Source organism: Bos mutus, chromosome 1, assembly GCF_027580195.1.
Source record: "Bos mutus isolate GX-2022 chromosome 1, NWIPB_WYAK_1.1, whole genome shotgun sequence".
Taxonomy (NCBI): Eukaryota; Metazoa; Chordata; class Mammalia; order Artiodactyla; family Bovidae; genus Bos; species Bos mutus.
This window is the reverse complement of record NC_091617.1, coordinates 133,078,889-133,094,290: the sequence shown is the minus strand read 5'-3', so window position 1 is coordinate 133,094,290 and position 15,402 is coordinate 133,078,889. Positions and strand designations below refer to the sequence as shown.

The window sequence follows — 15,402 nt, the reverse complement described above, 5'->3', positions numbered from 1 at the left end:
CTTCCACAGACTAGCTGTGAAATACCAGGCAAGTTGTTCTACCTCTCTGATCCCAAATGTCATTACCAGTGAAATGGGAATGGTACCATCCTCCTTATAAAATTTAATTGAAAGGAAATGATGTGTTAGGATTCCAGCTGTCGATGAGAAAGAAAAAATATGTAAGATAATTTTTTTAAAAGAGAGAGATTTGTTTTCTGTCATGTAAAATATATCCAGGCTGGTAGGGTACTCTGTATCCTGGTGTTAGAGACCCAGGTATATTAAACTTGTTGCTCTGACATCCTCATAGCCTGAGTTCAGCCATAATGTCTACTTTCCAGCTAACTTTCTCTCTTGACAGTCACTGCCCAGAGGTTACATATGCTTCAGTTTATATTCCCAAATCTTAGCAATTCAAGCCAAGGCCTATGGGTTATTAAACCTTGATGGGAATGTTCCATGGAGTGGGACAAATGTTGAATTTTTAAAAGTGTAACATCAGCACACTACTTATAGTACTAGGTGCTCAGTCATGTCCTCATGGACTGTAGCCTGCCAGGCTCATCTCTCCACGGGATTTTCCAGGCAAGAATAGTGGAATGGGTGCCCATTTCCTCCTTCAGGGGATCTTCCCGAGCCAGGAATTGAACCCATGCATCTCCAACGTCACCACTGAGCCATCTGGGAAGCTCATAGTACTTATACTGAACAATAATAATTTTATTAAAGAATATATTAACAGCTACTTTTATTTTATTTTTTTTTAGTCTTTTGGACTCTGTGGGAGAAGGTGAGGGTAGGATGATTTGAGAGAATAGCATTGAAACAGCTGAGTAGTTATCATATGCTAGGTACAGCACCAAACATTTTATATTCATTATCTCATTTAATGATCAAAACAAATCTATGAGATAGGGCCAATTAATTCCATTTTTACAGATGAAGAAACCAAGACTCAAAAAAAAAAAAATGATAGAACTTGTTTCCTATGACTTTGGAGTAGTAGCGTCTATAACTTAGAAGCTGGCACCCCTTCCCCAGGAAGTCACATTGCCATAAATTATATTTAACGCGATGCACACTGGTTTTTATTGGTTGCAAGGAAATTTACCTGATTTTAAAACATTCCAAATGAGCTCTCAAGTCTCTGGAGTCAGATAGCCTATGTTCAGTGCCTGTCTCCATCACTGACTTTGGGCGTTGGACAAGCTGCTGACTGTGTTGACCCTCAGTTTCCTGATGGGAAAAATGGGAATAATTGTAGCTTATGTCTTTTAGGAATGTTATGAGTATGAAATGAAGTCATGCTGAGCACCTGAGTACCTGGCCCTTGATAAATGTGCTGTTTAAATGCTGATTGTTGTTATTATTAGTTGTGTTATTTTTATTGACACAACTTTGTAACCAGTTTTAGCCAATGGAGGTCAGTTTGACACCCACAAACCTTGCCTTAGAAGGTTGCATAGGGTGGGAGGAGAGCACTCAGCATCAGCCCCCGACTGTGCTCTGCAGGAAAGGCTGGTCTCTCGTTCAATATGAGACCTCTGCTGCAGGGAGAGGGTAGCAAGGAAGAGCAGTCGCCCTCCTCTGCAGTGGAGGGTTCAGGTGGTGGTCTCCTGTCCCGCTAGGCTCCTATGAACCCGTCAGCCCGGGACTTGTTTCCTTTGGGAATATCCTCTCACAGGCTGCTCAGGAGGACTTGCCCATCTCTCCCCACTGCTACCTCATGGTCCTCCCTGGGCATCTGCACCTGTTGCTCCTTCCCAAGCCTCCCTCACATGGTGCCTTCAGAAGGACGGCTCTTTCGGTTTGCCCTAGGTGGGCATTGAGAGATAAGTGCTAAGTGCCACCCACACACCTCTGAGCTTTACTGCAAGCTTCCCCCTTAGTCATGTTTAATTAACAGACCTGAAGGTAACTGGTGATGCTCCTGTATCATTACATCCAGGAACTGCAGATAGGGAGGATGCAGAGCATGCTGGAAATGACTTCTCAACACCTGGGAATAAATGGTCACCAGAGAGCATACAGCTCTTCACCCCTTTTCTGCCCTTCCTCAGCAGGAGCCCTTTTCAGCTGCTCTGAGTTACAGCAGCTGCTGGGCCATTCACACAGCCTCCAGGGGTCCAGCGCCTCTGATGGCTGTGCTCAGCTGCACAGAAGGAGGGTGTCCTCCCTGTTCCAGAATCTGCGAGCCCTGTTTCCCTGTTCATATTTGGTGAGGTTCTCGAGCGAAAGTCATGGGTCAGACCAAAATATTCTGCCAACTTTGTCTGCCTTCAGCCTTTTGGATAAATGTCATGTTCAATCCTACTTGGAGAATCTTTTGGGATGCATATAACCTTATTATTTCAATACTGATTATTACTCACAGCTCTTCCCCTTTTTGTTAGAGTTGACTCCCAGACTTGCAGAGTGGTGCACCCACTGTCACCGCAGTTAGGAGCTGAGACCAGTCCCCCACACCCTCTTGACAAGGGCAGGGCAGAGCCGATCAGACCCTACTGATTCCTCTGTGACCTTGGACAGGCCCCTTTCCTCTGACAATCTGCAGGAGGCCCCTGCCCCAGTCTTTATGCCACCAGGCTAGGCCAGGGCAGCGTGCAAAATGGATTCATTCATGTCCTTTATCTGTCAACACGGCTCCGGTAATCCAGCTTGAGAATTTCAGCCTCCAATGCTTTTGTTCTGTCATTACCAAAAAATAAAAATAAAAATCATTTCTTTTGCTCACTTGTCCCACTTAAATGGTGTGTAATAGTGTTATAGATTGATGGTGTTTATGACTTTGTGACCAGGGTAGAAGCTGGAAGTTCCACTGTGCCCATTTCTACTCCTGCATTTCTGTAAAGGTCACAGCAAAATTATTTTATCAAGTACACTGCAGAAGGAGAAAATCTTAATCTTATATTATACATATGCAGCACTTGACCTTCTCGTGAGATGCGGCACCTCTTAGCTACACTTACTTAAACATAATGCAACTCTTCCCCGGATGCACACAGAGAGAATAATTAGGTTCCCTGGCATCCCAGCTGGAGAGGAGGCTGTGCAGTGGGGCTGACCTCAAAGACAAAAAGGAGAAGGAGTCGAGGCAGGCAGAGACAGGGATGGGGTAAGCTCCCCCAGGGCTGCAGCGGGCTTATCCTGATGAGGCTGGTGGAGCAGACTCAGGCTTGTTCTGGTTCCCTGAGGCTTGTTCTGGTGCATCTCTGACCAAGTTATCCCTTGCCTTCTCCTGGCCTTAGTTTCTCCATCATAGATCTAGGATGGGCCAACTCTGATCCGTGGGTACCAGCTGCCTGGGGCAGGGGTGGGGTGGGGGGCATTGTGTTAAAGATTCTGAGCTCTGATCTGGGTTGACTGGGAATGAGTGCCATGATTGATTAGTGATGTCTGCCATGGACAATATGGGAGATGGTGATGATAGCTATACTGGCTGACCCTCTTCTAGGGTGTTTCTAAGGTCTTTTTCCACCCTGACTGCATGTGATTTGTGGACTCAACAAAACCCCGGAACGAGGAAGCTTGGAAAAGGAGAAACAATAACCTTCCCTAAGAGACGAGTGCTATTTACCTTGTCAGATTTTGGAGAAGAAATGCAATTTGTGTGATGCATCCAAACATGTTTGTTTTTTTTTTTTTCTTTTCCTACATTGTCACCGAGAAACAGAGAGAGCAGGGGACAGCAGTGTTGTTTCTGGGTGTGATGACTCACCAGGCCTGGCTGGCTGTGTGCGTGCAGGTAGCCAGCCCTGCCCCAGCCACAGGAAGAGGAGGGTGGCTTCTCGTCATTGTCCAGCCTTGAGAAATGCAGTAAGAAGTCACCTTCATTTATCTTAAACACTTGATCATAAATTATTTTTTTAAGGGAATCCATCAAGTTCTGTGTCAGTGAATACTTAAAAATAAGGCTATTCTCAAAGGGTAAAATAAACACTTCAGTTAGAAAATGTGGGAAGCCACCTGACTGCAAGCATATGTCCCCGTTGCCTGCTGCCCAGAGAAACCAGATTGACAGTGCTTTCAGAGCATTGGCAGGCAGGCTCTGATGTGGGTGGGAACAGGGCCTAGAGACGGGGCATCTGGGGATTCCCTGCCCACCCCATCCCCTGACACAGCAGTGGGAGCCGAGGCCTGGCAGCCCTGTGGCCCAGAGTGTCCGATCAGGAGAGGCCCATTGGAAGGTCTGAAGTGATCTGACCCTCATTTCTGCTTTGTCGAGTTCCAGGGACCCTGAGGAGCATCTTGGGTGGTGGGGTGGGAAATGGGGAGGCCATATTCCCTTAAAGGAATCTGTCCTGCTGCTGGCAGCATGCTTCTGCTCTCTGCTCAAGGACAGACCCCTCCTTCCCCTGATGTACCCCCAGCATGTGCTCACCTACCTCCTTCACCACCTGGCTGTGACATTAGCTTTTCTCCAGGAGGCCTTGCTCTGTCCCTGGAGCCCCACATCTGAAGTATTCCATCTTCACTGGCCATCTGCTACCTATGGATCGAGGACTCCTCCAGGCCCCCTTCTACATCTGATTCCCTGCATGTCTGCCCTAACTCCTCAACAACAGCCCTCTCCTCTCCCAGTGTAAAGAAAGTGACTGTCTTAGATCTAACTCAGGGCACACAGGAAGTACCCCTCAAATGAGTCAAACTTATAAAAGGGAAAGGGCTCTGTCAGGCTAAAGCTTAAGCAGCAGTTCCATGGGGCCCCCAGTAGCTACTGGCTGTCAGGTGGCCTGTTGGGAAGGCACTCAGGTAGTGCCGCAACCTTCAGGGTCCAGTGACATGGAGTAGCTGGGGGCTGGGTCTCCAGCTAGAGGCCTCCCTCCCTTCCTGTCCAAGGTCCTGAAAGATTCCTGAGTGAAGGATCCTCCTCAGGGTGAGGGCCCTGTTTGCTGGCTGGTGGTGGGGAGCAGACCCAGCCAGCTCCAGGAGGAGTCCCCACCCCACTTCCCCATTCTTCCCTTTCCTAATGTCACTCTCAACCCCCTCAAAGTCATAGGGAAAGTGAACTCAATGCCAGGGTATAGGGTTTTTAAAAGAGAACTCCAGGAAGAGGAAAATGCCTGGCCCAAGTAGATGAAGTATGGAGGGCAGGCTTTCTGGCACTGGTAGGAAAGTAGGGGTACAAGCCATCAACAGGTCACTTAGCCCAGTGCCTGGCATCCAGTGGGGACTCCGTGCATACTGTTGATGAATGAGGGAGGCCCAGTTAATCGCCAGCTCCTCCTCTTCTAATGACTTTTGACTCTGTTCCCACTACCCCAGTGATTATCACTCTTTCTGGGCTTTTGAGACTCTCTTTAGCTGTCCCCACTCCTCTGACCCATTCTCTTCCCAGCAGCTGGTGTGATCTTTCAGACACAAAAAATCTGACTGTGTTTTTTCCCCAGTGTTAAACTCAGCAGTGGCCCATGACCTAAGGATCAAATCTAGGAGCTGACATGAAACTCAGCCTCCTTATCAACTGACCCCTGCCCACTCCACATACAACAATTGGTCATAGAAACACTGCTCACAATTTACAGACTGAGTCATGTTTTTTTCCTCCAGGGCCTTTGCACATGCTGCTTTCTCCACATGGAGGGTGTTCTGTCTCCCCTCACTAACCCACTTTACCTCTGCAACCTATTCAGCTTCTATTAATTCTTTATGTCTTTACTTAGGTGTCAGTTGTCTGAGAGCCTCCAAGCCTCAGTTAGTGCCTGATCTGGCTTCCAAAACTGATTCTCTCTGTTGGAATTTCCAGTTTAGAGTCTCAGAGGTTAAAGCGTCTGCCTGCAATGCGGGAGACCTGGGTTCGATCCCTGGGTCAGGAAGACCCCCTGCAGAAGGAAATGGCAACCCACTCCAGTATTCTTCCCTGGAGAATCCCATGGACGGAGGAGCCTGGTGGGCTACAGGCCATGGGGTTGCAAAGAGTCGGACACAACTGAGCAACTTCACTTCATTTCCTCCACTAGGAAGTCAGCTTCATGGCGGAGGGCTCTTTGTGTGTTTCATCCACTGGTAGATCTCAGTGCCTGGCATGGCTCCAAGATTATATTAAGTGGCCAATTTAAATACTTTAAAATGAATGACAGTTGAAAACATTCAGTCTGGCTCCTTGTAGAAAACACCTAGCCGCTATTTATTGAGGCGATGCTACATTCCAGTATGTTTGCATATATTATACTGATCATCACAAAACTGTAAGAAGGAAGTTACTCTAGTGTCCCTGTATACAGGGTTGGGGGCTGAGGTCGAGGGTTAAGTAACTTGCAGAAGATCACATAACCAGGGAGTGGCCGTTTTCACAGATCCCAAGGTCAGAATGTTTCTACTTTACCTGGAGATCCTAAAGCAGCAGTTCTCAAACTAGAGCTGTGTCAGAATCCCCTGGAGGGCTTTGGAACACTCAGATCACTGGGCCCCACCCCAGCATTTCTGGTTCAGTAGATTTGGAGTGGGGTCTTGGATTCTGAATTTCCACAAGTTCCCAGGTCCTGCTGCTGGTGGTTCTGGTCTAGAGACCACAGGTTGAGAATCACTGGCCTAGATCATAGAAAACCCCTAGGTTTGCTTCACACTATCCCACCACCTAAACACTGACTTGGGCCAGGACTGCAGAATGCAGCCCTGAATTCCCTGCTGAGAGGCTCTGATCCCCAGTCCAGTCTCCCTCCCCAAACCTGGTCTTGGCTGTGCTGTGCCCGGCTGTTCCCTAGGGATAGGCGCCATCAGGGACAAGGATCTAAGTGCCTGCCCCTCCCCCTTGGGACACTGCTCTTCTGTTTGTCATCCTTCAGTTCTGACCAGTGATCTCCCCATTTCACCAAGGCTAAGTGCCCCTGACCCTGACCCCGCATCTTTAACAACTTCCCTGCTGATTGATGTGTTCTAGGCTTGCTGCTGCTACTGCCTGAGCAGCTTAATAGCACTGGAAGTTACAGTCTCGTCTATGTCATGGTGCCTGCAGCGTTCATCAATTTCAGCAAGTGTCACTAAGAGTGATGCGACTGTATGACACAGCTAAGTGTTCCCTCTGCACAGGCTGTTACTGCTGGCACTGGGCCCATGAAGGCAGGGACTGGAGATCCATTTGGCCCCATGTATACAGTCGGACACACCTGAGTACTCCAGCCCACTTCCTGCTGTGGCCCCATGAATGCTGTGTGTGCCGGGCAGCCTCTACTGCCAGGTCGCCTCTCCTTCCAAGTTCCCCAGACAAGTGCTGTTCCTGTTCTCTCCGAGGCTTGGGACACTCTTTTCCCTTTGCCTCACCCTCCCATTTCTGCATCAGCTTTTGCCTATCCTTCAAGGCCTGCGCCTGTGCCACCACCTCCAGGCAGCCAATGCATGTGTCTATGTGGAAGGCCTGTGCTCAGTACCAGGGAGAAGAAAATGCAGAGAGGGCAACACCTAGCATCAACCTTCAGAGACCTTTCCATCTAGTACAGTAGTTGGATGATCCACTGGGTGGATGCCTGGAAACCACTTCTCTGCTATTGGTTTTCTCAATACATTGCCCTCACTATAAGGGAAAGTGGGGGTTTCACAAGGCCTGGGTCCCACTGGGATGTCCTGAGATTGTTCAGGGAGACCCATGTCTGGAAAACACACAGACTGCTGATGACATAGACAGGGAACCCCAGCACACCTCCTTCAATGGAGCTTCATGCCTGGAGGCCCAGAGTCAAGAACCCCTGGGGTCAGCCTCTGTAAAGTGAAGATGAGGGAGGCATTGGGTCGCCAGCGTGAATGTACAAACAGGGCTCACCTGAAGCCACAAGACCTCAGAGTAGAGCCTTGCAGAGCTGTGCACATGCCCTGCATAAAGGGCTTGACGCCGCCCCTTTTGTCGGAGAAGGCAATGGCAACCCACTCTAGTACTCTTGCCTGGAAAATCCCATGGACGGAGGAGCCTGGTGGGCTGCAACTCATGGGGTCGCTAAGAGTCCGGCAGGACTGAGCGACTTCACTTTCAGTTTTCACTTTCATGCACTGGAGAAGGAAATGGCAACCCACTCCGGTATTCTTACCTGGAGAATCCCAGGGACGGGGGAGCCTGGTGGGCTGCCGTCTATGGAGTCGCACAGTGTCATGACTGAAACGACTTAGCAGCAGCAGCAGGAGCAGCAGCAGCAGCAGCCGCCCCCTGTCCTGCCCACCACGCCCATCCTGGAGGCTGCGGAGGTGTGTCTCAGCCACTGCCCACCCCAGCAGGCTCCTCAAGAGCACCGGCAGAGTTTGGAGACAAAAGAGGAGGTTGAGAGGCAGTGAGCTCAGGGCTGTGAACCTCTTTCTTTCTCACCAGGAGCACGAGCCTCGCCCCTCTCACTGTCACCCAAGAGGCAGGCACACCTCCCCAGCCAGCTGCTGAGCTGCACCTGCCTTGAGAAAAAGGCACCCGGTTCTTAAACAGGGGATGAATATTCATTGGCATGAACCTTTGCAAACTCATTTGGGGGAAAAAAATTAGATCAGGAGAAGTAATCAGATTATTAAAAAGAAAAACCAAGGACAGAAGGCGGCGGTGGAGGGAAGCATCGCATTTAAAATGCACGGAGAGATTTCCTTTCTGCAGAGAAGCTGTGACCCCCTGGACCATGCACCGGGAATAGTTAAGCTCTCCCACATTCCTGCTGCATAAAAATGTTTCATGAGGCCTCAGTAGAGGGGGAGGGGCAGAGGCAATGTGCACCCTCCAAGTACAAAAATTATAAAATAATGTTATGAGGTTTTCATTTTATCTCTCTTGGATATCAAGAAAAATTGTGAGAGCTAAAGAGGCTCTGGTGAGTGCTGAGTGACAGGTTAAAGGGCTCCAATAAAGATTAGATGGTCCACTATCTCCTGAGGAAATTGCATAAAAGTGGTTATTCCCTCTTGCTTCTATTAATTTCCTCTTCCTGGCTGCTTGGAAATGCTTCATAACCTGATGCTGCAGATGGGGACGAGAGGCGCTTTCCATTATCTCAATCACTGCACTGTTTATGAGACACTTAATCTGTTTCTTTATAAAGTAATAGTACTGTTGGTGATGGATTTAGTGTCACGGGGAGGCTGTGTGCAGGGAGGGCGGGGAGGGGGTTCTCAAGAGCATTGTAAGCTCTAGATGATTCCTTACATTCTGAGGCTCTGAGAAGTTGGGTGGGTGTTTCAAGGTGCCCTTCTGGATACCAGCTAGAGGTCACATGTACCAGTCCCTTGTTGCTTGAAGTGGGAGGGAAATGCTGCGTATTTTGCTTGGGGGATAGAAAATACACACATGCTTAGGGACCTGGTACTCATGTCTTGTCTGTTGCTCTCTGCCAGAGTCAGGGGCGGGGAAAGATGTGTGTGTGTGGCAGGGGAGGGGGTGCCACCTAAAAGCTGCATTTACCTGTCTGAACCGTGATCCTCTGCAATGGAGTCAATGGAAGTCACCCCCACCCTTTTCTTAAGGAAACAAAGCAATCTGGGCTGTGCTAGTGTCAGAAACGTACAGCCCTCAAGTCACAGGTGTCCCTCGGACAGAGGTCTTGTGGGAATACACAGCAAGGCCCTGCGGCTCTTCCTTTCCCACGCACCTCCCAGAATAGTGATGAAACGCTCCCGGTGGAGATGGGCCTGGGTACTCTGACCTAATTTTCCTTCCTACCTCTCCTGTTCTTCCACCCCTTCCCTTCGAGTTTTGTCTTAGCCTCTCTTGAATTTCACCCCTTAGTCGCCACTGGAAAATGCTTCTTCTGGTCCTCATGTCATAGTGGGGGATCCTCCAAGTCAGGCACTTCCTGTCTGACCGGTCCCCCTACCCCTAAGCTAAGAACACACACACCAGCGTTCCATTGTCTGCCTCCTCTCTCACCCCACAAGGAAGGGCACTTCCCAGAGCCTGTCCCCTACCCTCTGGGCTCTGCTTGCCTAGATCGTCTATAAAATTAGTTGAATGATTTATTTATTTATTTTTTCTCCAAATTTTTAAAAGGGCTTTATTGATAATAAAAAGTAAAAAAAGAAAAAAGAAAATTTAAATTAAAAAAAATTAGTTGAATGAGAAGTTCTTGACTATAGTAATAGTGCTGACCTCAATTTTAATCAAGAGAAAGGCAACCCCTGAGTTTTGAAATGATATTAAAGCAAGTAACTGTGTTATCAACTTCAAAATTGCTTGACAATTTTGGATATGTGCTTGATTAGGTGATCACAGCATTTAATTATTATTTTTTTGAGCCTTCAGGCAGGTGTGTGTGGCTGCCAGAGCCCTTACCATTCTCTACTGTGTTACTCCAAACTGCTTTATATACTCAGGTGACTTCTCTGGGCTGAGGCCATTGCTTTTGCTTCTCTTGGTCTAAATTTTTTTTGTTAGCCTCTAAAAGCAGCTCCATGTATCACCTCTAATTAAAGCTGCTTTTCCTCAAGGGGTAGCACAAATTTCTTATTTATTTTTCTATGTTAAATTTCTAGTAACGTAACAGTCTTATTAACTTCCATTTCTTTTCAGTGATGTCTGATACAAGATGAGTTAAAAAAGGCTCTGTGGACTAGTCTGGCATGCTAAGCATTATTTAAAGCATTAATTCTATGAGAAAATATAGCCCAATTATGCTGACAAGTTAGTCTAAATGTTCAATAAGTGAACCTAGGAATATGGCTTCTTTATAAATTAGGGAATGCCTAGACATAGATTTTAAAACAATATTAACTTATGAAATCTGAATATTAATGAGATTCATCTATTTTGTGATTACCAATAAGAAATATGTTACAGATATAATGATTCCCCCATTATACAAAGCAGAAATAATCTGTGCAGAAACACATTTTTCCTTTTGGTCCCAGGATTGATTTGCCCACTTTGGGACTCTAAGCTTATCAATCTTAAAAGAAAACTTATTTTTAAAAGGAACTGGAAAAATGAGGGTAAAGAATTAGCACTGTTTAACTCTTACTGAGCCTAGGTAAATTTTCATATTTGAGTTTAATAAATTCTAATGACCTGTGGGAGTTTTTGTGAGAAGTGTTAAATTCTCTTTTTATAAATTCTTTATACAGATAAGCAAGATGAGGATGACATAACTTGCTAGTGGTCACCCGGGTAGTATCCAGCTGAGCCAGGAATCAGACCCAGGACTGTTGCTAATTGGGGATGGAGTCTTGCCCCCTCCCAAGGCCTTTCACCCCAGCCCTTCTCTGAACTTCTCTCTTTTGAAGTTCAGCTTGGCCCCTTCTCTGTCATTGCCCCCACACTGTGGAATCACCTCGTTCTGGAGTCACCTCATTCTGGTTCTGCCTTCCTTCAGCAGAGATCTCAGAGGAAGACACTTTCTAACTCCCTTGCTACTTGTGGACATCAGGATGACTGTTTATGCTGTTAATGTATTAAATGTAAAGAAAGGAGGCTTTTAAATGCTGGAAAGAAAGTGAAAACACCTTGTTTCTCTTGGACTGATACATTAAGAAAATTACATGTGGCAGGGCTCCAGTGAATGCGTGAGTCACCATGTTCCCCTCCCCCACTTTCCAGGCAAAGAGCTTCTGCTGTGTTTGGGCAGCACAGGCCTGGGATTTACATGTTCTCCACCTCCAGAACTGAAGGAGGCAGCAATGCTGGGTCATCCGCGGTAGAAAAGGCCAAGTGCTTCTCACGGGTGAGAAGGACGAGAAATGGAAAGGAGAAAGGGAGAGAGGAGGAAAGAGAAGGAGAGACTTTACTGTGTGGGTCTGAAAGGATAAATCTGCAAGTCAAATTCTAGGACACTTTGGGTGTACTGTTCAGTTTTCCTTTGGTGTTTTATTTATTAAGCCTTTAGTAGAGATTTAAGTTTTTTTGCCTTTTGCTTTCTATCCAGAAGTTTCTTTTGAATGTGCTGAGACGTGTAGTGAGTGGCCCATTTTTACATGAGTTACAACAGAAATCTTTAAGATAAGGTTACTGAAGCATCTAGAGAGTGTTACCCCAGTGTGTTCTGTGGAACTTGAATCCCAGGAGATGTACTTCAAAATAGGGTTTCTTGGTGAGAAATACAGCATTCTATATCCCATTTTTGGAAGTTCTGAAAAATTCTTATTAAAAAATGAAATGACCTTTTTAAATCCACAGATGCAAAATGTCTGACCGCAGACCCCTTTTGTGAGTAGCTGGTGTTAACAACCCAAAGGACATGGACTCCTTGGAACATGCTTGAGTTATGCCATTCCAGAACATTCCATGACAAAAATGTCCTCCCATTCAAGATGAGCTCCTGCCCCAGGCACTTCCAGAGTGACCAAAACCCTTTAGCTCACTTCAAATGAGAGGGTGAGAAAACTTACCCAGCAAAGGAAACAGTTCTTTCTTGTCTTGGTAGAAGAGATATGGATATTTTCCGAATAGTTTATATATATATCATCGCTATTACTTCTCCCACTGTGTGATTCTAGGCAACTTTTTTTAACCTTTCAGTGTTCCAATTTCCTTATTAACAAAATGGAGCTAATAATAGCTATCCCGTAGAGGAATGCATGTAAGCACTTAACAAGAATGTTAACAGATGGTGGCTACTGCTACTGTTAAAAAATACTCTGCACTTTCCAGAGTATTCCAGAGTAAAAAATACTCTGCACTTTCTACTGTGGCAGTGTTCACATGTGTGCACGCTAAGTCGCTTCAGTTGTGTCTGACTCTGCAAGGCTATGGACTGTAGCCTGCCAGGCTCCTCCATCCATGGGATTCTCCAGACAAGAATACTGAAGTGGGTTGCCATTTCCTTCTTCAGGGGATCTTCCTGACCCAGGGATTGAACACATATCTTTTATGTCTCCCGCATTGGCAAGTAAGTTCTTTAGCATTAGTGCCACCTGGGAAGTCCCTGGAAATGATCACACAGTATTGTGGTTGTATGACTGCATTGGATCAAGAACTCCTTGAGGGCAGGTTCTGTTCTCAAAATTCCCTGGGTCAAGTTCTTAGCAGGATCATATTAAATGTCTGTTAAATGAATTGGTGAAGTATGTAAGAAAGCCAGTTGACTATGAAATTAGTTTTGCCTGGTCTCAAAGGAAGGATAAGCCAGAGCAGGTTTCTTGGGGACCAGAAGAGTCAGGAGCTGGGATAGTGAGAAAGGGCCTGAGGGAGGAAGACAGGCAGGGCCAATTTTCTGAGGAATCAGCAAGGCAGGAACCAGATGTCTGGAGTCAAAGGTCTCTGGAGATGAGGCATGGTAAAAGCTTGAGGAATGGCCTAGAGCCAGACTTTTAGGGGCATGGCTCTTCACAGGCTGACCTATGGAGAAAAAAGAATAATTGCCTTATATCTGTGGACAGCTCTAGTGGGCATTGGGTTGTACGAGGCATTCCCAAACTTCCCCACTGACATGTACATGATAGATGATACCAAGTGCATGACACATTCCCTGGTGCACTGCCTGTAAAGCCATCCTTCTTTGCCCCACCCCCACCTCCAAGCATTTCAAAATGCAATTAAGGGAGAATGATGTTGTTAAGCCAGTAACCTTGAAATCACTTTAATTTCTTCTTAAAGAATCAGTCATGAATTTCAGCCCTTTACCATCATTCATAATAAGTGTTAACACAGCTCACAGTGTCCCTCATGTGTGTTGCAATGTGACATTTAAGAACCATAGGTCCAGCCCATTGTCAACCAGGGCATCGTTCCATCTGAGTACCGGTGAAAATCCTTCACTGAGTGGATCAGGGTAAGGCCCCAACTGTTAACCAGGTGGAAGAGGGAGGGAATAACCATTTATAAAGCACTTATGCCTCAGACACTGAGCTATACATTAGATTCATTTTCTCAATTAAATCTCTCGACACACCTGAAAGGGAAGAATCATTATTCATATTGTTCAAGTGAGAGAGGCCATTGATATTGGGAAAATATATTTCACTAAGGATGTTTGAAGACTCGGAAGTTTTAAGTAGGGGTTTCCTCTATCTGAAATGCTCACTTTGAGCAATGGGGTATCTCACTGTCCTTTTTAAGGGGACAGAATGGTTCATTGTCCAGTTCCGGGGAAAGGCCTCTGTGGCCCCTCTTCCATTAATTCTAAGACAGCATCTTTATTTTCCAGCTTGCCCTGCAGGGATGTTCAAGGCCAGCCAGGAAGCTGAGGTCTGCTCTCACTGCCCTTCCAACAGCCGATCCCCTTCAGAGGCATCTCCCATCTGCACCTGCAGGACCGGCTACTACCGAGCGGATTTTGACCCCCCAGAAGTGGCATGCACTAGTAAGTGTATAGTAGGGGCTCTGGGCTGGGGAGTTTGATTGTCTGATAGTGCAAGTGGTGGGCCTGGGGCAGGGAAGACTTAAGACACCATTCTCCAATTGCAAGGTACAAAGCAGAAATGCTGGCTGTGGTGCTGAAATGAACAGCTCCTTGCTGGGCAAACAGGGTCCCTCTATCAGTATTAGTTAAGATAGGTTCTTTCTTGGTCCTCTCCTCCCAGATGAGAGGGCCTTCCTCCTACTCAAGCAAGACAATTTCTGTCCACCAGATGGTTAAAAATGTCAAATGGAGAGTTCTTTGAGTGCAAAATCAAGGTGCACCAAGATGCTGGAACAATTCCTGGTAACTCTTCCAGTCACCTCCTCCAAGAAGATCACTTGGTCTTCACAGCTGAGACTATCCTCTCTTTTCACTAGGCTTCCTGTATCTCTGTGACCAGGCTCCCCTCAGAACTCTCATGATTTTACTAATTGTCTAGTAAAATTTTTCTTTTTTTCTAATGTAGATTTTTATAAAACAACATTTTTTATAGTTTCTGATTATAAAGTTAATGCATGTTGACTGGAGAGAATTTGAGCAGAAATGAGTAGATATGAAAACAAATGCAACCATATTATCTATATCCAGAGATAACCACTGATAACTTATTGTGGCAATGGATGTAGATTCTACTGAACATTCAATGGAGAAGTAGAAAACAGAATTGAACACTTTTAAACAAAAATTCCTATTTGGCAGTAGCCATTGATCCCAACCATTGCTTCCCACTTTGTCAGCCAGCTGCTGATTTTCCCCTGTTTCAGCTTTTTTCTCATAAGGCCTCTAAACTGTTCCCCACCCAGCCAGGCTCAAGAAGCCTTCCTTTGCCTCTCAGTATTTCCCTTTTTTAAACTTTATACTGGAGCTTTGGCTCAGTGGTAAAGAACCCACCTGGCAGTGCAGGAGATGCGGGTTTGATCCCTGGGTTGGAAAGATCTCCTGGAGAAGGAAATGGCGATTCACTCCAGTATTCTTGCCTGGGAAATCCCATGGTCAGAGGAGCCTGGTGGGCTACAAAGAGTTGGACTTGACTTAGCAAGCAAGCACATGCATGCATGGTTGCTTTACAATGTTGTGTGAGTTTCTACTGTACAGCAGAGTGTCCAGTCATCCTTCACTTGTCTTTTTGGTTACCCAGTGAAGGCCCTTGTGTGCCAGGTGCCTATATGGTACATCCATGCCTCTGCCAAAT

At 46.4% G+C, this 15,402-nt stretch overlaps 1 protein-coding gene across 1 annotated transcript in view; it reads left to right on the top strand.

Moving 5' to 3' along the window:
* EPHB1 (EPH receptor B1) overlaps nt 1-15,402 on the top strand; it is a 462,138-nt gene that overhangs the window by 291,118 nt on the left and 155,618 nt on the right. The window contains exon 4 of the mRNA XM_070385976.1: nt 14,016-14,171. Within this exon, the coding sequence (XP_070242077.1) occupies nt 14,016-14,171 (156 nt within the window). The remainder of the gene's footprint in view (nt 1-14,015; nt 14,172-15,402) is intronic.